We start from the raw sequence: 21,590 nt of genomic DNA, 5'->3' as shown, positions 1-21,590 counted from the left end.
CCCAGCAAGGGGATTTAAGATGTTTGGTTGGGATTCGAGAATGCACATCCTAGCTTTGTTATTTGAAAGCTGTTTGGCTCACATTACCAAATTCCCTTTAAAATCGCTTGCTTCTTGCACAAGAAGTTCTGCTTCTTACTTCCTAGGCAAGTTACATCTGTGCAGACCTTGATTCCTTCCTCCCCAAGCCAACACTAATCAAGCCCTCAGGCATGTGGGGAAGCAAGCCTTGCCCCTGTGCAAACACAGTGGAAAGGCAGGGAAGTTTTCTCCCATGAAGTCATGGATCAGGAATGGAGCGACAAGGGGCAGCAGGCGCAGAGCACTCCCCCTCTGGCATTCCTTCTGTCCCTTGGCCACGCGTGCTCCCTGCTCAAGCATTGTCTCCTCATCCGACAGACAAATATAGGCATAAAGGAAAGGTCCAATGCCTTTATAAAGCCATCGTTGGTGACCTTGAGGTGGTGTATATAAAGTCTGGACCAGGCAGAGCGGTGACACTTTGTGTGTGCTCTGCAGGGTGAGTACCAACTCTCTCTCACTTCTGAATGCGTGTGCCCAGCTGTGCTCTAACAGTTTGCCATAGTTTTGGTGTGATACATTTTTCATGGGGCTTAAGTTTTACCAGTAGTTGTACCTCTAAACCTATAGCACTGTGTTGCTTGTCCTGTGATGCTGCTTGAATAGTAGGATGGAAAATAGGTGCTTCTATTATAACACCAGTGCGCTCATTTAGTTGGCTAAAATAACCACTTAGGACAGTGTAAAGTCACTTGTAATTGTGTATCTGAGTGGACTGGTTGACCAGTAGTTGCTAGTCATGTTTGTGTTTTCTCTGTCATCTGCAAGAGATGATGATGGGTTATGCAGTTCACAATTTTAAGCAGCCTGTTGTTCCAAGGATTTCTTTAGACCCACCCTTGGAGATCTACTGATTTTCCTTTTGAAGGCAGACAATGATGGTTTTTGATGCTATGGCAGATGAGTTACCAGCACTGTGGTAGCTCTTCCAACAGCCACAGCAGGGAAAAACAAGGTCCCTTCTTTCCAGGCTTGAATGCATCACCAAATTGTTGGTACTCCTGGGCATGCCACTTAACTTTGTGTTACAATATTGGCTCTCTAAAGAGAGCTGGTGTCACCAAGGATCTTCCAAAATTCATGTGCAAGGGCTACCTCTTTGTTATTAGACGAAACAATCTGAAAGGAAAGTTAATGTCTTTAGATTTGCCTTGTCCTTCCTGACTATAGTAGTTTTTACAAATAATCCTTTGACCGTAAGCCAAACACTTCCAGTTTCTCATATCTTTCAATGGATTGGCTTGTTGAGTGCTTCCTGGGCTCTGGTCTCGGTCTTAACTCCTGGTACAGGAGACTCCTGCAGAAAAAGGGATTCTCTCCCATCTGCAGCAGCACTTTGTTACACCATGCTTTATGAAGTGCTTGCCATAGTGGTTATCCCCAAACATATATTAAGACAGATTCATATCAGAAAGTGCTAGCTGAACAATTGTCCCAAAGTGGCCCACAAATGGAGCGGGTCTACACAGGAAAGGTCTGGATTATTATATTTGGACCTGTAAGAATCTCTCCTGAATCCTAGAGATAATGACCGGAGTGGCGCTTCTTATCTTTGCGTGTTTAATGTGGAAAGTTCTAACACTCTTCTATTTAGATGTGTGAACTGATGTTGTTTCTGTGCCCAGAGAGCTGAGCTAAACATACACCCCATGGGAAAAGAGACTTTGCCATGCCAGTTTTGACTTCTTTCCAGTTGGGAATTTTGCTCATTTCAGATGATGTTAAAATAATTGCTGATAGTTGTGCTTATGTAGACTCTTAATCTCAAAGATCCCAAGCTTGCACTGTGGCAGGGGTGGCAGGGAGAAAGAGCTGGATGTTAAATATTAGATAGCTCTGCTGTCTTAGGGCTTTGCACTCCTCAAGAGAAATATGCTGTATAAAAATAAATAAATAAATAAATAAATAAAACTGCCTTGGTTGATGGAGAGCTTTTAGATCTACAGCAATTCCTTAGGAAGTAATTGAGTTGAATTTTAGAAGAGTGCAGTGTTTCTCTTGACAGGGCTCTTGAAACTTCTTCAGCTGTTCCGGATACTGCATAATAAATGGAGTAAAGGAAAAGATAATATCTGAGTGTAACTTGTGCAGCTTCAGATGGCAATTAAATAGTATCTTGAAGTGAAAGAGAGAATATGCAAAATTCTTAAACTGGGGATGGGAGCTGGAAGGGGATGGACACCTTTTAGCAATGGAATTTCATGGATATTCTGTGGACAGCACCCTGAGTATTTTATATATGTGTGTGTGTACATTTTTATATGTACCTGGATATATACATCTATGTCAATTCATCGATGCAGTTGCTGTAGAAAGGACACAGGAATCAAATGAACTCCTAGTAAAAAGCTGGATATAGCTATTTAGATTAATTTTCCTTAAAGATGATTTGCATTTATAAATTTTTCATTATATAAAGAGCCACTGATTTGAGTTGTCTATATGCTCTCTAAATGGTAAAATTAAGAATAGGATAACCGGTTAGCTCCTTAGTGCTCAGAGACCCAGCAAATCAGTTGCACTTATGTGAGCGTGGCCTGGCCTTTCTTTCATGATAAGAAATCCCAAAACACCATGGCTGTGTTATCTGAGAAAACAAGTGTTGTAGGCATTAAGATGGACTAATAAACTCAGATTGGTGTGAAAAACTTCAAAGCCATTGTGCCAGCATTACAGTTTGCCCTCTGCCCTGCCCTGCTGCGCGGGGATACCCGCGGAGGGCAAGCCCTGGGTTTCTGCCAGGCTGAAGGGCACCACCTGAGGGCAGCACTGCTGGGACACCAGCTGTAACCCGCTCCAGCAACAGCTTTCTCCACCAGGAACATGGGTCTGTGTCCCTGGAGCCTTGTGCTGGTGTTTCAAGTAAGCAGCTGCCCAGGAGGATCTGTGGTGTGGCCAGTGGCCCGGTGGGGGTTTTCAGAGTCACAGCCTGAAGCAGTGCCTTTCATCTGCTGCTCTAAAGCAACATTCATGCCATAAAAAAAGATTGAATTGTCCTGTGGAGATAACTGCAACCAGTGTCAGGGTTTTGAACCACACAGGATCTGGCTGGCTTAAAACTGAGACGGGCAAGGGTTTAGCAAAGGGTGCAGTAAAGCCACAAATCTGCAGGCGATATTGCCATTTCAAATCAGTCCATTTTAATTGGCCACCTGCCACACTCTGGTCCAAGAAATACGATCTTTTCCTCTTCTTTTTGTAGACAACGTCCTTTTCTTTCTCCTCCTTGAGCTGTACTACCTTGAAGCCTTGCCAAGATGATGGACATGACGGAATTTGGGGAGGCTGCTCCCTTCCTCCGAAAGAGCGAGAAGGAGCTGATGATGTTACAAACTGTCGCCTTCGATGGTGAGTTGCAGTACTGTTTAGGCTGCCAGTGGCCAGCTAACCCAGATAAGGGTTGTACCCATAATATATCTGGGGAATGCAGAGCAAACCAGGATGCAAAGCCCTGTTGTTATTGCTGCTCTTTGAGGCAGCTGGCAACCAACTTTGTGACTCTTTTTCCTGCAGAGCTACAAGAAGCTCCTGGTAGTGCTGAAGAGAAGCACTCTATCAACTTGTACTAAGCAATTGGCTAGTTTTAGAATTAAGATGTATTTGTACTGTTCTGATAAGAGAGAGAGTGCTTCTTCATCTTTGTCCATTTGAGAGAAAATCACCATGCACTGATATTCCGGTAATGCAAGGATTTCTGTGATGTGAATAGATGTCTCCATCTGCTTGATTTATACATTTTATAGGCAAACCAGCGGTAGGTTTTAGCTTTCCAAGAGTTATTTTTCATGCAATACACTTACGTGAGTTCTGAGGTATAGTAGTAAGAATAAACGTGCCGATAACCACAGCAATACACTGTTGAGGGTAGTGGCTATAGCGAGCCATCTGAAGGCTAGCACAGATACTCCAGTCTTCTAAAAACCAGCAGACATAACTCGATGTGAGTTATTAATACTGCTGTTTTTCAAGACAAACTTCAGGAGAATGTGCAGGAATGAGGTTAAATCTGATAGATGGCAGGCAAATAATGTGGGCTGAATTCCTCATTCAGATAGCAATGTTCGGTGTGAGTTTTTAGCAAATGGCTTCATTTGGGCTTGGATCTCAGTTCCTCCATCTGCACATCAGTGCTAGTGATTATGAATTTCCCTTGGAGGCTGAGACTCAGCCAGCATTTCTGAAATATTGTGACACCTTGTGCTGGGAGGATCTAGGGAAGCCAAGTGGTGGTTTCAAAGGAGAGAAAACATTCATGAGCCCTGCACCCTCTGTTTTGGCACGCAGCTCCCACAGCTCTACCATTGGCTGTGGTCCCTGAGGTTTCGTGCTGCTTGTGTAGTAAAGCTAACCCTACCACTCCCAGTTCGGCATGGTGTTATTATTCTATGCGAGTCTTTGAGCCCTTCTTCTCCTTAATTTCACAGGGAAAAAGAAATGTTGGGTTCCTGATGACAAGAAAGCTTACGTTGAAGCTGAAATTACAGAAAGCAGTGGTGGCAAAGTGACTGTTGAGACAACAGATGGACGGGTATGGAAGCATTTTTGTCTGACCCATGACTAAGGAAGGCTGAGCAGCAAGCCCCGGAACAAACCTGGCTCAGTTTAAGCTCTGCTGCCTGATTCACATCATCTGTGAAATAGTTTGTGAACAGGAAGCCTCAATAGCTGACAACAAATGAGAAACAGCCAATAGAAAAATAGGAGTTTGGTGGCACATCAACTTCTGCACAGCACTGCAAGCAGAGATGTGCAACCGGCCAGGTCGGGTTTGGATCCCAGGAGGAGGCAGGAGGTAAAACTCCACACTTAGAGCTAAATCTCATGGCTTCACAGCCATACCACTCTCCTTACCAGTAGCTTCTCAGCCTTTCCTGCTTCTGTTTATGTCTGTGAAAACAAATGGAATTACTTACTTAGACCACATTGAGTGGGAGGGTCTCCTCCTAGAGAGATAATACATTCACCTCTAAGGAGGGGAACCGATAGGGATCCTAAGTGTTCTCTAGACCTGCTATGCTCTATCCATCTTTGCAGACCATGACTATAAAAGAAGATGACGTGCAGTCAATGAACCCTCCCAAATTCGACATGATTGAGGACATGGCTATGCTGACCCATCTGAATGAGGCATCTGTGTTGTACAACCTGAGGAAGCGCTACAGCAACTGGATGATTTATGTAAGGGTCCCTGCTTTGCGTATTTGGAAACATGCATTTCAAGTGCTATGATGAACACGGGTTCTTCACATTCAGCTTATAACTTGCATATGTCATAAAATTGAGGGCCTTGCTCAATTGCTCAAAAAGGAGAGAAGTAAGTTTGTTGCAGTGGATTTTAATGAATATAGACAAACAAAAGTGAATGAATGAGGTGATGTCTAGCCCTGCTTTTCCTTCCTTGCCTCGGAAAGGTGTGTCATAGGACATATTTTCAGCAGTCAAGGCCTTTGGGAAACCAGTTTTATGTTTCTACTCCTAAAATTAATCCATGACATTATAAGCCATAGCAATTTCCTTGTTAAGAAACAATGCCTCAAGCTTAAAGCACATGTATAACTTCTTTTAACCAGGAACCTTTCTATTTCTACTCCAGTAATTTTCTTCCCTTCATTTTCAGTGCTGACATCTGCCTTGTTTTGCTCTGTTCTTATTCCTCACTCCGTATCTATCCCATGGCATCATTAACATAATTTCTGCCATCACCAGAACAAGTTTCAGTAGAATCAGATTTACGAGGCCAAACTTTTGCCTTCAGTGTGCTGCATCCAACTGTGTTTGAAGTCAGCCAGGGCAATCCACAAATTTTCTAGCCAATCCTTATTCAGGTTTTTGGTTTTCATCAGAGGACTGAATCCAGTTTAAATTATGATCGTTATTATGATCGTTATACAGTTTCAGGATTCATCTAATAGCCCCTGTATGGACATGTATGTCCTATAGCTGTGCCTTGCAGACCATTGTAGTTAGAAATTGACATTTGTCATCTTGTTTTAATCCATTTACAGGTTGGAGTTTTTTTCTCTTCAAAAATTAGGACTGAGGACTGATACCAAGGGCATTCTGAAGAAGGTCCAAATGCTGTTTTGGGGGGAAGGCTCCTGGATTTGTTAACTCAATAATCTACACGCATATGGTGTTTATGCCAAAATAGCAGCTGGTTTCTGTGAAGTTTTCTGCTTGGACCCAGACTAAGTACCTGAAAAGTTACCGGCTAACATGAATTCCCCAGAGTTACAATTGGAATTGCGTTCTGTGGGCTGATGTAGGAAGCCCAAAGAATCACTATAAAGATAGATTTTTACCAATTACTTTTTTTTCCCAAACACTGAAAAAGCTCCACAGCTTTGGAGAACAGTGCTGTGAAGTTTACACAGAATCATAGAATGGTTTGAGTTGGAAGACACTTTGAAGGTCATCTAGTTCAACTGCCCTGCAATGAACAGGGACACCTACAGCTCAGTCAGGTTGTTCAGAGTCCCATCCAGCCTCACCCTGAATGTCTCCAGGGATGGGGCATCCATCATCTCCCTGGGCAAACTGGTTCAACTTTTCTCTTTGAACAACTAACTGAAATTTGCCCCAGTGTGCTCATAGCAAGTTGGTAATGACAGATTGTTTCTCTCAGATTTCTTCTTCTAAGAATAGTTGTTTCTCCCAGATTTCTCTTCCTAAGAATAGAATTCAAATAGAAAAACTGTGATTTTTATTTCATAATTACTGTTTTCAAGAGGAAGCAGCTCTTGCTGGGCAGCCAGGCAGAAAATCAGACATAGATCTTCTTGCTGTTCCTCTGCTCTGCTGAAGGGGCAAGCTTGTCTGATAGTTACCTTAGAAATACTTTTTCCCCCTTTGGGGAACACCGCTCCTTTGAAGAAAGGTTGAGGGAACTGGGCTTGTTTAGCTGGAGAAGGCTCCAGGCAGACCTCATTGTAGCCTTCCAGTACTTGAGCGTATAAACAGGAGGGGGAATGGCTGTTTACGAGGGTGGATTGTGATAGGACAAGGGGGAATGGTTTTAAACTGACACAGGGGAGGTTTAGGTTGGATATTAGGAGGAAGTTTTTCACACAGAGGGTGGTGACGCTCTGGAACAGGTTGCCCAAGGAGGCTGTGGATGCCCCATCCCTGGAGGCATTCCAGGCCAGGCTGGATGTGGCTCTGGGCAGCCTGGCCTGGTGGTTGGTGACCCTGCACATAGCAGGGGGGTTGAAACTACGTGATCATTGTGGTCTTTTTCAACGCAGGCTATTCCATGATACGATGATTAATATCTTTAATACTGATGTCATTGATTGCCAATAGGAAGTCACTTAGCAGACTGCTATTTCAGCCTTTGATCTGAATTTCTAAAACTTCCATTCAGAGTTCCAAGTCAGATCAGAAGCTGGCAACACCAGTTTCTTCCTGGTTAATCCAGATTTTCTTTTTTCTCACTCCTTGAGAGTCTATTTTCTCCCTTGTCTTGTTTTCCTCTCTAGACCTACTCGGGCTTGTTCTGCGTGACTATAAACCCCTACAAGTGGCTGCCTGTCTACAAGTCGGAGGTTGTTGCTGCCTACAAAGGCAAGAGGCGCTCAGAAGCCCCTCCTCACATCTTCTCCATTGCTGATAACGCATACCACGACATGCTGCGTAGTAAGTGGCACTCCTTGCTTTTAAATTTAGTTTCGCTTTATTTAGCAGACGTGACTGATACCAGATGGCCGTTAGAGAGAGCAGTGTACACCAAATGTGCAGATACTCGACAAGCAACAGGAGCTTGGAAGTCTGCATCCATCATTTGTTTAATTACTGGGTTTTTTTTTTCTCTCTCTCTCTCCTGCCCGTCGTTGTGAGGGTTCCGGCAGCAGCGAGCTCATTCTGATGCTCATCAGATGCAAACGTTGAAAGGTTAATGAAGGGCAGCCACGGAGGGTGCTGTGCACGTGTCGCTCCCAGGAACCTGCTGTGGATCAGCATTGTCTGACTGCCTCGGGGCTGGGAGCCCGCTGTGAGCAAACAGCTCCAGATTTGCTTGCGAAATCTCACCCCGGCTTTCAAGTTAATGAACAAAAAAAAAGGGTTTATCAGCAGGGGGCAGCAGTGATGTGCTTCCACCGGGTGCTGGGAGGCTGCCGAGAAAGTCCCAAAGGGAATGGGAGTCACATGCTGCTCACAGCTGGTTTCCATAAAATGGCAAATGCAAGAGGATGGGTGGTGCTGGGGGCAGAGGAGCTCTATATGTGGCTACACGGAGGTGCTTTTTCATGAGGGTGAAATATTACCGGGTTGCTCAATGTGGAGCTGGTTGTGATCTCTGGAGTTAAAACAGAGGAGAGGAATTTAGGTGCAATGGTTCAGGAAGGTGGTATTATTTCACATTTGCTGAACTACACTGTTAACATACTGATTGCAGACTGCTCTTATGAATGTTTGTTTCTGTTCAGACCCAACAGAAAGAAGGCTGTAAGACTTTATTCAGTAGCAGAGCTAACCAAACAAGAATGCATAAATAGTGAGGAAAGATCCATTAACGAGCAGTAGAATTGCTTGGGCTGGTGCAGTGCTGCAGGGCAGAGGGGTCAGTTGTGAGCAGAAACCTACACAGGAGTAAAGAAAGAAATGTTTTGCCGACAGGAAATTACTTTCTATTTCATTGTTTTCCGGGCATAAGGGAATATTCATGACTCAGATGTTTAATGCTAACTTGAACAAAACACAAGAGGGAGATTCAGGGCAAGGGTGGAATTGGCACTGCCAAAAGCTGGACTACATTGCACTCATTTTTACTTTTCCATCACTATTTCCTGTGATTCTGTGCTTTTCTTTCAGGGCTGTTTCTGGATTAGTTGGTGCTGATTTGCAAGGGTAATAAGTAAGAAATACAGCCTACTAAGTTTGTGTCATTTTTTTTCATCCACAGATCGGGAAAATCAGTCAATGCTGATCACGTAAGTGCTTCTCTTTTGACTGATTTGAGACTCTATCACTGGGGGAAAAAAAAGAAAAAAAACCTTCAAAGAAAAAAAAATCCCCTCAAATGCTGGTTGACCTTTGAAAGCTTAGCTAAATTGCCTGGAACTTAATCCAAGTCAGTAATTAGCACTTTGGCCATCTGATGTCTGCTTTGAGTCTCGCTGGAAAGGAGTAGCTGAGGATTTCATGATGGAGGCCAGCCTGTTTCTGATCTCCATTTAGTGTTGGTTCCAAGTGGGCGCGATAACAGCTCCGCAGGGAGTTAAAGAGGTTCTTCCAGGGTTGTCCTTCCTGTCTGCCCTCTTCAGGCTCCAAAGAATCCTCCTCAACACAGTTGTTCTTGCTGCAAAACATAGCTAAGGACACTGAGTTGACACATATGTAGGGAAGAAGATGACCAAGACAGAAAAGAAGCACTTTTTTTACTGGCAAACATGAAAGATGGAGAGCTGCGTGTCTCTCTCCACAGTTCACATATGATTCTGGATGATGCTGGCAAAGTGCTGCGGATTTCCTTTGGTTTTCAACTCAATAGCTGTACAGAGATATGCCTCAGATACTGAGTGTGCATGTTTGTAACAGAATTTCATGCCCTTAATGGAATCTCAAAGAAGCGTGGGTTTGTGTGAGATTTCTGAATGCAGTCTTATGAAGCATTATTTGCCACTGACGTGATTTTCGCCAAAATGACTAAACAGACTACAAAAATCAGTTGGTGCCTCTAAGAAAAGCCTGTGCGGAGCACAGAGCTGATGGGATGATGGGTGGGTGAGAGCACAAGTTACCACTGGTGGAGCAACAGTAATGTTCTCTTCCTTCTTCCCATAGTGGAGAATCCGGTGCTGGCAAGACTGTCAACACAAAAAGGGTCATCCAGTACTTTGCCACAGTGGCAGCCCTGGGTGAACCTGGTAAAAAGAGTGTAAGTCTGCCAGCAACTGTTTGATTTCAGGCTTCCACGATTTTTGCTGTGTACAACTAACATTGCAAGTCTGCATCCTGAATGCTAGACCACATGCTAAACCTCAGCAGGCATGGCTAGGATAAGTGTTTGTTGGGAAAAGCTACTGGTACTTCTAAATGATGTTACCAAGATCATATGGTTCTGAAGATAGAAAAGTAATTCTCTACCAGATTTTCCATGCTGCATGTGTAGCCACAGAATGACTTCTGGTTCTGAGCTAATGCTTGTTGCTGCTGCTTTTCTCTGGGAGTTTAATTTTCACATGTATTAAATGCTTCTGAGTGTATCTGAGCTGGTTAAAAGTTGGGGATACTGTGAAGATTAAGAAAAATAATTGATTTTTTTTTTCACCTGGGAAAGTCTTCAAAAAGGCTTAGCTTCCATCAGAATGTCTATTTTTGTCAAAAAGCCTTTTATGACCACAAAAATAGGAGTGTTTTGACAAAGGAATTTAAATCAGCTTTTCTATATTTCCCTTTGGATAAGCACTGTTCTGCTTAAAAGTGCTAATATTACAGTGAATAGTTCATTCATGTTGCTTTTTATCTTGTGTTGCTATGAGCCTATTCACTATCTGCTTCATTGTGCTTCAAGACTCAACATTCTTTGTGGTGAACAAACTGATTCCTATGAACCATATGTAAAAGGCCAAAATTTCAGCCAGTCTTGGGCACTGTATGCCCACCTCACGTCACCAAAATCTAATATGCATTCATGTGAGGTCTGCAAAGCTCTCTTAGCAAATGATTGAGTGGTCCAGAGCCAGCCTTTTGTGTGCAATGATCTAGATGCTCATAATGGTGTCTGAAATGTGGTGTGCTTGTGAAACAGATGTGTTAATAACAGACATTGCAGCTGGAAATCTCTTCCTTGTAATTTGTCAGCTGAGGTCACATTTTATCTTTGTTATCGTCATTCTTTGCTTCTAATAACCCAGGAGTTCCAGTGCAGCATGATTTAATTGTCTAAAACTTGTCTGTTTGCCTTTACATCTTTTTGTAAGTACTTTTCACCTGGTCCCAGCTTCTTTTCTCAGTCTAGTTAGTCAGCCTTGTGCTTTCTTCTCGAACAGCTCTACAGTAAAGGCACTCAGATGTCTGGCTTAGGGGCTATGGGTTAAAATAACAAGCTGAGTAGGAAATGCACTGGGCTATTTTGTGACGTGTGGTGAATGTAAAGTAGGGCTTCAGAAATCTCTAACAGTATGTTGGCACAAACTGGACGTCTAACCTTTCTAATCTTTATCTTCTGTGATGCCTTTCTTGTTCATGCCCATGTTGGATTTTTAATCTTTCTTTCTTCTTTTCTTTTGACAGCAACCTGCTACCAAAACTGGGGTAAGTAACCAGCTTGCTATTTTATCTTTTCCATACAGAATTGCTATTCAGCTATCATTCCTCTCCATGAACCTCAGAATTTCACTCTGCATGGCTCCCCCTGTGAAGTCTTCCCTGAAGCCAAGGCAGTTGTAATTTTCTTCTGCAAACTAAAGTTTTTGCAGGCAGAAGATAATGCTCTTCTCATTTCCCAAAATTCCATGTGTTACAAGTTCTGAGTGCTTTCAAAACTACTGCATTTCACTGCAGTGCTTGTCACAGTCTTCAGCAGCCCATCTCCTCTATGTGTTCACATGGATGTCCCCAGAGACTCCATACATAGCACACAGGAAGACACGGTGATACCATTCGTGTGCAGGTGGTATAAATTATCAAACCTAAAGCAAAGCAGCAAAGAGCAGCTGAACTGCTGAGGCCTTTCAAGCACTCCTAGTTGGCAGTTTTGCTGTTAGATCACTCATGCTGTGCCACCCCTCTGGTGTGACTAAACCACTGTGGTAAGGAGGCTTTCTGCCTATAAGGGAAAGCAGGGCTGAGTTATAGAGGTCAGCTGAGTTTGTGGGCTCTATGTTTCTCAAGAGTATTTTAACCTTGATTTCTAGGGAACCTTGGAAGATCAAATCATTCAAGCAAACCCAGCCCTAGAAGCTTTTGGAAACGCCAAAACCCTGAGAAATGACAACTCCTCACGTTTTGTAAGTCTGTAACGTAACATATCTTTAAGAATGGCCAGTTAATAACATCTCTGTCATAATCCTTTCATAAATTGCTTCTAGTTTGGTCTGCTAAAATGTCTGGGTTTTCTTCACGTGGAAGGAATAACAAAGTAAGACCTGACTAGGAAAAGCTACTGAAGGGAATAAAGAGGAAAAAAACAAGACCTTCCCACTCTGTAGACCCCCACAAATAGCAATTCTGCTGTGTTTGGTCCATGCTACCTACCTTTTTGTCTCAGGAAGCTGCCCCTGCTTGTTCTTCAGTGTGGTCATAAGCTCGGGCCTCTCTTCTTGTTTTCATTAGAGCTACAGGAGATCAGTCTGCTGGGGCACCCTTCCTCTGTAACATTTGGTTTATGTTGGCTCAGAGGTCCAAAAAGTGTGGCGTGAAGGATGATAGCCTGAGTTTGTAGCCCATCTTTTCCCTAAGAAGTTTGATTAAAAGTGAAATTGGAAGGGGGTTATGTAGAGAATCAGAGATTGTAAGCATCTGTGGGAAGCCACACAGTTGGTGTATGTTTTCCAGCTGGAATGCAAATTAATTTCAGAAAGGCTGATGTCTTTGAGCATGACAAATTAGGAGAGAACTGGTTTGATTCGTTTTAAATTATTTTTTGGGTAATGAATATTCAAAATTATCAGTCAAATCAGGGTAAATAGCATAGCACTGTTCTGACTAAGCAGAGCATAAAAGTCAGGATTGCAGATAAGGGAGAGTCAAACGAAACAAAAAAGAGAGAGAGAGCTAGAGAGGCTGCATGTCCTAGTCGGGCTTATTGGCTTACTGTTCTAAGCCCCACATTCCTGCAAAGCTGCAACATGAAACTGGAAAACATGTGCTTTCCCGTATCTCAGCCTGGCTGAAAGGTGCACAATTATCCTTTCCCCACAAGCCAATTACTTAGCTGTATGTATAGACTCAGGCTTGGAAAACTATTATATCACTGTTTGGTATTTCCCCCTGGAAATCTGCCTGTGCAAAGCCAAGGAGTTAGCATAAACTAATTCTTTAATCCAAATGATTGCTTTCTTGTAACAACCTTTGTTTCCCTCTCTGTATTCACTAATTAGAATATTCTCCTGTGTGAATTAGGGTAAATTTATCCGAATCCATTTTGGAACCACAGGCAAGCTGTCATCTGCTGACATTGAGATCTGTAAGCACCAAACTCTCTCCTCTGTTAAATAATACAATTGCTCACATGAAAACTTGGTGAACTTTTCTCACTGAATTTCTCACTGTGCAACCAGATTTACTGGAGAAATCCCGAGTGATTTTTCAGCAACCGGGTGAGAGAGACTATCACATCTTCTACCAGATCTTATCAGGAAAGAAACCAGAGTTGCTGGGTAAGCATTTCATGGATACACAGCTTTTAAAAACCAGCCTATAGCTGAATAGAGTGGTTGAAGAGAGGCCAGGTAGTAAACTTGTGTTCAGAAAGGCCCTTAAGCTCCTACGTCTTGAATCTGAGCCTCCACTGACAGACATGCTCTACCAAAGGTGGTGTTCCAATGGCAGCAACAAAGGAAATTTTTCTGTGGTGTACTGATTCGGATACCCAACAAAGTGAGGTGATGGTACATGTTAGAATAAGGGAATTCAATGGGACTTTTAATATGTTAACGTTATGCAGTTGAAAACCATCACATTAAATCTGTGTAATTCAAGCTCTCACAATAGCTGGAAAAGTTCATGCCTCCAGAACATGTCGGACATTACAACTTGAAGAATGCTGATGTTGTTTTTGTTCCAAACACATGCTAGAGAAAAGCAGAGAGTAAGCGATGTCTTCCAGTTCCCATCTCCTAAAGCTTGGAATAAAACCTTCACTGGTCATTTAAGTAACACGTTTAACTGACTTTTGTGTTCTAAGAAACACATCTAGCACATCTTGTAAAATGCGTTAAGGTGTCACTATATTGCCACATTAAACTTCTGATAAGCGTATTCTGACAGTGTGTGGTCAAGTCCCTGATCCTCTTAGGTTGTATGTGGCCTAATTAATTACGGGAAACATTTCAAGGAAGCGTTGCAATGGGATTCCTCTGTTAATCCCTGTGCTGGGAAAGTGTGGTCCTTCTCATCAACTGTATACTTCACAACAGCACACACTTTTCTGGCCAGCAGGAGCACGTCTGCAGGCTTTTGAAGAGAGTGAAGCCAATGGTAGCTTTGATTTGTAGGCAACAAGTGTATGTCTTTGTAGATCAGTGCAGAGATATCTCAGCATAGGTACACATAAATATAGACAAATGAAAATATATATGAATGCATATCATACTGACTACATAGCAAACATATAGACAGAATATGATTATATATATATGCATGTTAGCAGACATATTTACACACATACTTAGATATGCACACACCTGTGTATACAAATTGACATCTAGCTTGGTCAAAGCTTTGTCTGCTAGTACAGCTGAAAATTTCTGTGGATTTAAAGAAATAGAACTCTCCCTGAAGTGCTGGAGCCAGCTAGCTTTCTAGAAAACAACTCTATTTTTTGATGTAAGGCAAAAGGAAAGAGGAAAGAAATAGAGTCATGTTCAGACTTCTGTTTGTTGAGAGACAAGAATCTTTTTCAAAGAGTCCTGAAACTTTTTATTTTGGGAATCTATTGTAAAAGAAGAGAAAAATCCTCATTTTTTCTGTCATGCATCATACTAAAATCTTTTTCTCCTCTGTGTTTTTATCCCTACTGCCATGCAAAGCAGAAAGTAGAGCAATATAGGAAACGATTCTCTTGGTGTACTGCAAAACATGCTTAGTAAAGGTATATGCAGTATTCCTATGTTATTTTTATTCACTCTTTCCCTAAGTCTTGGTCTTTAGACTGGAAAAGTAGAGCGAAAGGGTTTGTTGCTGCCACACAGTTGTAAAAAGCATTGCATTCAAGTTTGTGTTGTTTGTCAGGTTTCATCCTTTCAGTCTGTTTGTCTGTTTTTTTTCTTTTTTGGGCGGGGTGGGGGGTATATCCTGAATAGACAGCACTTTTGATCTTGTCTGTTCTTTTACAGATATGTTATTGGTCTCCACCAACCCATATGACTACCACTTTTGCTCCCAAGGAGTAGTTACAGTGGACAACTTGGATGACGGAGAAGAACTGATGGCAACAGATGTAAGCATATATTGATTGACTCATTGATTGGGTGCACGGTGGGATGAAAAGTGATAGCGAGAGCCTAACTTATTCCACTGAAACTACTGGAATAAAATGGAAGCAGAAATGCAGTCTGCAGAAGGGCTGTTGTGAGATAATGCCTTTGGGCAGGTTAATAATATCTGCCATGCAGAAGTAGATTTTAGGACTGCAAAAAACAAACAAACAAACAAAAAAACCCAAAAAACCATTGTCATTGAAGAGTCATGTGACAAAATATCCAATCGTTTTTTTCACAGCAAGCCATGGACATTTTAGGATTTGTGCCAGATGAGAAGTATGGTGCCTACAAGCTCACAGGTGCCATTATGCACTTTGGGAACATGAAATTCAAACAACGACCCAGAGAAGAGCAGGCAGAGGCTGATGGCACTGAAAGTAAGAATAACACCTAACATTACTCCTTACATTCAAAATCCTGGTATGTATCATACACTGTATTGAGAAACAAGCAGCCTGTTTCATTTTACCTTGCACAGTGTAGCCACTGTTCAGTCAAAAGTGCTGTTCTTTCATTTCTAGCAGTGGTTTGAACAGTGCCAAGTAACATTGCTTAGTAGAAGGTGTCAGTCAGTCAGACCAACGCAATAAACTCCATTTTGTAACCATTTGAACAAAATGATTGTACGAAGTTGTTGCCTTAGCTTTCTCTTTTACATCTTCAGGTCTTGTTTCTTTGCATCCTCCAGCACCTTGAATAGTATTGTTTCAACTGCCTATATCCATTGTGAAGATATGTTATTTTCCCTATACTGCAAGAATTTCTCAAGTGTGTTTCTAGCTGACCTCTGCCGTGGGGAAGAGCACAGGCACATTTAAGACAATGTATTACAAAATTAGCAAGGTCTTAGCTTCTCCTTGGAAGTGGATGCACTAAACATTTTTTCTTGGCTAGGTATGTTTTCATGTAGCAGCTCAGATCCAACTAAAACTTTGTTTCTCTTGATCAGGTGCCGACAAAGCTGCCTACCTAATGGGAATCAACTCCTCTGATTTGGTTAAGGGCTTATTACACCCTAGAGTGAAAGTTGGAAATGAGTATGTGACCAAAGGTCAAAGTGTTGAACAGGTAAGGAGAAACCATCATAGGATTTGGATACCCATTACAAAAGCCTTAAGGCTTCTGCAACATCTCAAAGATTGAAACAGCTTCTAGAAGCATTAGTATATACGTGTCACTTGAATTTTGGATCCTCCAGTGCCCGTTTTCATTCTACATCCTTTCACTTGGTGTAACAGATGGTGACAGAGCAGGAAATGGGTAAAGAGACTAACAAGGAAATAGTTCATCTGTTTACTAACAAAGACACTGCTTTTGATGGATTATTTTTTTGGTGCATTTGTAACAGCCACTTAAAGAAATGAGGTGCAGTAAAAGCATGTGGGAATTGGTATTTTATTCTGGATTGGAATAGTTACCTAGAAGAGCTGATCCATGGATTATTTACATATGCATTCATTATTCATGTAATTTTAAGCTCTGTGTGACCTCAATCAGCTAATGGTAATATCCACTTAAGTACCGTTTAATTTAGGAAACAAACAAAAGTCCTTGGGTTAGTACTGCTGCAGGCTATAGCAGTACTTTAGAGGATGATCCAGTATTTTGATTACAGCAAAAGTTGTCCAAAGATAGGCTAAGTGACAGGCACAGTTACTAGAGAGCCACTGGAGAGAGTAGGTGTAGATGTGTTTGCTGTAGACTAAAGAAGAGACATTGGCAGTTCCTTTTCATATCTCCTACCTTAGCATCCCTCCAAATTAGAAGCAAATGCCAATTAGTAACATAAGCACAGACCTCCCCTATGCCTGCAGTAGTTCTGGATATCATGGCTGCCATCAGGCCTACAAGCTTTTTTCGTGACAGTTAAAGAGATTAAACCATTTGCAACTTTCTGTCTCGTTCCCAAAAGGTATTTGCTAGCATTTTATGTACACATTTGTACATACATGACTGAAACGTGCATAACAGATAATGAGTGAAGCTGTACCATATTAAATACGCCTTGGCAGCTATAAAAAAAAAAAAAGTGATATTTGACTAAAATTCTTGTGTTCCACAGTGAACACTGTTGTGTGTGGTAGTATTTTGAAATCTGTATTTTAGGTTTTGTATGCTGTTGGGGCCTTATCCAAGGCAGTGTATGATCGAATGTTCAAGTGGCTGGTGGTCCGTATCAACAAAACACTGGACACTAAGCTGCCAAGACAGTTCTTCATTGGAGTCCTGGACATTGCTGGCTTTGAAATCTTTGATGTGAGTATTAATGTGTGAGGACTTGGGGAAGGACGTAGAAGTTATGAAGAACCAGCTCTAGGGTGGGCATTTCTTCTAAGTGGACAGGAGTTAAAAAAAAAAAAAAAATGCATGTGACTTCACAAGGCTTTTCCATGAATAGATGTAGACAATACAACATTCAGCACAGCTGCACGTGGTGATAGTTCCTGGGGAAGAAGGGGAAGTCAGCCTTTAGCAAAGACAACGTTCCATAACGTTTGGGCTGAATTTAGGACAGTGGGCTGTACTCACTCTTTGAGGAGAAAAAAAAAAAAAAAGATCCTCTACAGGGTGTGAGGAGAAGGCTTGTGCATCCTAAGTGAGAGATCTGAACATATCTGGAAACCCTCATACCCCAGAGGATGGCCTGAGGGAGCCAGCAGCCTGCTACTGAAGTCTTTCCTTCCCTTCAGTGTTATGCTTGGTAGTTGCTCGACAGGTGGTGTTTAGAAGATTTTAGATGTAACCAGCTTCCCTCTTGCTCTTTCACTGAACCCTTACTGTAGTTAACCATGTACAAATGCTTCTCATTTTAACTCCTGCAGTTCAACAGCTTTGAGCAACTCTGCATCAATTACACTAATGAGAAACTGCAACAGTTTTTCAATCATCACATGTTTGTCCTCGAGCAAGAAGAATATAAAAAAGAAGGCATTGAATGGGTATTTATTGATTTTGGCATGGACCTGCAGGCCTGTATTGATCTAATTGAGAAGGTAGGTACAGGGCCCTAGGGTGTATTTACTGAAATTTTTTTTTCTTCATGATATACCTCTGGAGTTGTTTTCAAATCTCAGGGAACAGAGCAAGATAAAAAGCAGGACAGGTTTCTCACCATTCTATACGCAATATGAATCAAAGGAAAATCAGCATTTGTGGCTACTTTCCTTTTATTTCAGTAAGCTTGCCTCACACAGCCAACAGCAATCAGAAGTTGTACTGGGTTTTTTTTTACTCAACTTGCCTTGTCAAGTCGTAGGAAGTTAGTCCATCTTCTCCTGAAGAATGAATTATAAAATATGACTTGGTCCAATTGTCATAAAATGTAAACTGAATCACTTCTGGAGGTCATCACAAAGCCTCACAGGCAGAAATGCCCTACTGAAAGCCAAAGGTGTGGTTACTGTCTTAACGCAAAGATTTCCTCCTCAGAATGGGAAGAAATTTTGCAGGCTTAAAGTTCCACTGGAACAAACTTAAAGTCTGCACAGCTCTTGCAGGCAGCCTAAACATTTTCCAACAATGATCTTTTTTTAATTCAACAGCCACTAGGAATCCTGTCTATCCTTGAAGAAGAATGTATGTTCCCAAAAGCTACAGATATGACGTTCAAAGCCAAACTTTACGACAACCATCTTGGCAAGTCACCTAACTTGCAGAAGCCCAGGCCTGATAAGAAAAGGAAATATGAAGCTCACTTTGAACTTATTCATTATGCTGGCTCAGTAAGTTCCTCTGCTTGCAGGTAGATCTTATATTAGAGGGCTTCCAGGTGGGGTTTAGCCCATGATGTGCAATGTAGGAGGGTGGGAAGGCTGAAGAGAGAAACATAGGAGCAGTGAGGACTAAGAGCAGATGTTTGCTCTCTCTGCCTAATTATTGCCACACAGTATGATGCCATCAGCCTCCAAGACATCCGGTCCTTGGCTGTACAGATAAAGGGAACAAACTGAGAGCTAATAGCAGTGCTGCTGAAAATACGGTTTGTCTTTTTTACTTTTCCAATAATCAGATTAATGATTAATCAGTAGCAGCAGCAAACTTTCCATCTTGATTCCCTTCACAAATGAACTGAGCCATCTCTGTCTAACCAAAAAGTTAAAAAAAAAAAAAAAAAAATTAACATCACTTTTTACTTATGTTAGGACCACTATGTCAGTATAGCCAAAGGAAATGTGGTTGATTTTGCTGTGAAGGTTTAGTTAACAGGCCTGCAGTTGATGGGGCGAGGAAATACAGTCCAGTACTGTGACATCTTAGCCAAAAGTTAACCAGTTTCAAAGCTGCTTTAAGACCAGATGGCAGAAAGAGTTTGAGAGGGATATAGGATTATCTATTTTTATTTTTTTAAATAAAGCTAACATAGGTATGGAGGCTCAATACAGCAGAGCTGGAATCTAGCTGGTACTAGTTTAAGATAATTTCAAAGTACAGTTGAACTTTAAGCTGACTTTGTATTTATTATGAGAAATATTGCCTTTCTTACTCTTTATCTGTAGATGTTAGTGTATTCTGCAAAGGAAATGAAAATTTGCATCCTCACATGGCACTGTTAATTTTAAGCATAATATTTCTGTTAACAAATCTTAATTATTCCAGTGTAGTATTCTGTTGTGAAGTGAGATTATTACTTGTGTGTTTTATAGTTCAACTATAAACTATAGTTCAACTATAAACTATGGGTAGGGCTCCTAGGACACTGATGATGTAGTATTTTTATAGCTAGACTTGTGGAGTTCATGAGGACGTGCAGGGACCAGAAAGTTTGGAAGGGATGTGAAAGATTCAGATGTCAGTTATTAGGAAGAGAGATTTGGCAATTAGAAAGCAAAGAACTGGATGGAAAGTGGTGGAAAAACTGAGTGGCTGTTCCATGAGGAACTACTCTGAAGGAAAGCATTTGTAAGCTCTTGTTTTATTTTCAATGCCTTGCTGTAGGTTCCCTATAACATCATTGGGTGGCTTGAGAAGAACAAAGACCCACTTAATGAAACTGTAGTAGGTATTTTCCAAAAGTCGTCCAACAAGCTCCTGGCAAGCCTGTTTGAAAGCTACGTTGGTGCTGACAGTGGTAAGCAGAATTGGTTCACATGGATCTTCTTTCATTTCTGGAACATGTGCTTGGAAGTATATTTAAGAAACAAAACAATTCTATAAGCTGCAGTTGAGTCAATGCTAAATGAGGCAGTGATCAGTTATTTAGACGTTCACAGCATCTGCAGGAGTCTGCCCATCTGTAGGAGTCTGCCACGCTATCCTAAGTAGGCCATTAACTCAGTTAGTTTAAATGCTCAATACCTCTGAGCAATTTTGGCAAGGAAATCTGTGTTGTGAACATTCCAGTGGGTGTTTGGGCATGCAGGTGTTCAGATACAGAGGCAAATGTTGCACAAAACGTTCTATGCATAAATACCTATGCACAAAAGCAGCTCTTGTTTCCCACATTGTAGTATTCCTTGCTAGACATCCTGAATTAAATAAGAAGAGCAAAGTTTTAGAGAGAAATTTGAAATATTTTGTTGGATTAGTGGTGAGAAAGCAATTAAACATCACTCTACCTTGGCCAAAGCAAAGCAGCAGAACATTTTACAAATGCATCTTCCTTTTGGGTTGCTGTAATTGTGGATTTTTTTGTGGATTTCTCTTTTTTTTTTTTAACAAGATTGGTGTTTGTCTGAGGATGTATTTAAGCTGAATGCATTATACAGAACTGTTTTGTTGGAGAGGAGACAAGTAGCAAGCATCCAGAGAATTGATGTTAAGTAAATAAGACTGGCGTTCATTACAAAGATGTGGCTCTTATGTCCTGAAGTTGCAATCACTTACAGCCTATTTATTAGTAACCTCATCTCTATAGATGTTGTTGTCATGAATCATAAGACACTTGCTGAGGAAGCAAGCAGTCTGCAAACTTCATAATGTGGAGAAGAGATGGAGTTGAATATAAATAACAAGAATCATGCCACTAGCAAATTCTTGTAAGTTATTAATGCCCTATTTGCCTGTGGATATTCCTGTCTATCAGAATAATATCTTGCTTTTATTTGGCATCAAGAGAAAAGACCAGCTAGTCCAAATTAGCTTCTTCCAAACTTGGCAGTGTCACTTTCAAAAGGGGGGAGAGGATTTTGATAATTGCATCAAACACACTGCACTTTTCACCTCTCCTTTAATGTTGACTGTTGTCAACAAGTGACAGAATGCCAGACCTCCTGGGAATGATCTAATGGTGCAGTAGAAGGCTGCAGGAATTGCTGTACATTTTTGGGTCATCCTTGGCTCTTGCACTGTACAACTTCATAAAGGTCATGTCAAAAATTAGCATTCTTTTGGAGGACCTGAGTGATTTTTGACTCTGAAGCTTTA

At 41.5% G+C, this 21,590-nt stretch overlaps 1 protein-coding gene and 1 long non-coding RNA gene across 3 annotated transcripts in view; one reads left to right on the top strand and one right to left on the bottom strand.

The window, feature by feature from the left end:
- Positions 1-493: 493 nt before the first annotated feature.
- Positions 494-21,590, top strand: part of MYH15 (myosin, heavy chain 15) — a 46,583-nt gene continuing 25,486 nt past the window's right edge. Inside the window, exons 1-18 of one of the 2 annotated variants that reach the window (XM_015295778.4) lie at positions 494-520; positions 3,284-3,429; positions 4,506-4,609; positions 5,116-5,259; positions 7,560-7,716; positions 8,984-9,011; positions 9,865-9,958; positions 11,317-11,337; positions 11,940-12,032; positions 13,147-13,210; positions 13,305-13,403; positions 15,081-15,184; positions 15,466-15,604; positions 16,177-16,295; positions 17,334-17,483; positions 18,050-18,220; positions 18,770-18,949; positions 20,163-20,295. In XM_015295778.4, coding sequence (XP_015151264.1) covers positions 3,339-3,429; positions 4,506-4,609; positions 5,116-5,259; positions 7,560-7,716; positions 8,984-9,011; positions 9,865-9,958; positions 11,317-11,337; positions 11,940-12,032; positions 13,147-13,210; positions 13,305-13,403; positions 15,081-15,184; positions 15,466-15,604; positions 16,177-16,295; positions 17,334-17,483; positions 18,050-18,220; positions 18,770-18,949; positions 20,163-20,295 — 1,891 coding nt within the window. In that variant the 5' untranslated portion in view covers positions 494-520; positions 3,284-3,338. 2 annotated transcript variants of the gene reach the window in all.
- LOC121109109 lies at positions 8,520-17,347 on the bottom strand. Its single transcript, XR_005847676.2, has 2 exons — positions 12,280-17,347; positions 8,520-9,379 (listed from the first exon to the last, which is right to left on the bottom strand). It is a non-coding gene; the product is annotated as an uncharacterized LOC121109109 (long non-coding RNA).

This window comes from Gallus gallus, chromosome 1 (genome assembly GCF_016699485.2).
Source record: "Gallus gallus isolate bGalGal1 chromosome 1, bGalGal1.mat.broiler.GRCg7b, whole genome shotgun sequence".
NCBI classification, from domain to species: Eukaryota; Metazoa; Chordata; class Aves; order Galliformes; family Phasianidae; genus Gallus; species Gallus gallus.
This window is presented reverse-complemented; position numbering and strand designations above follow the sequence as displayed.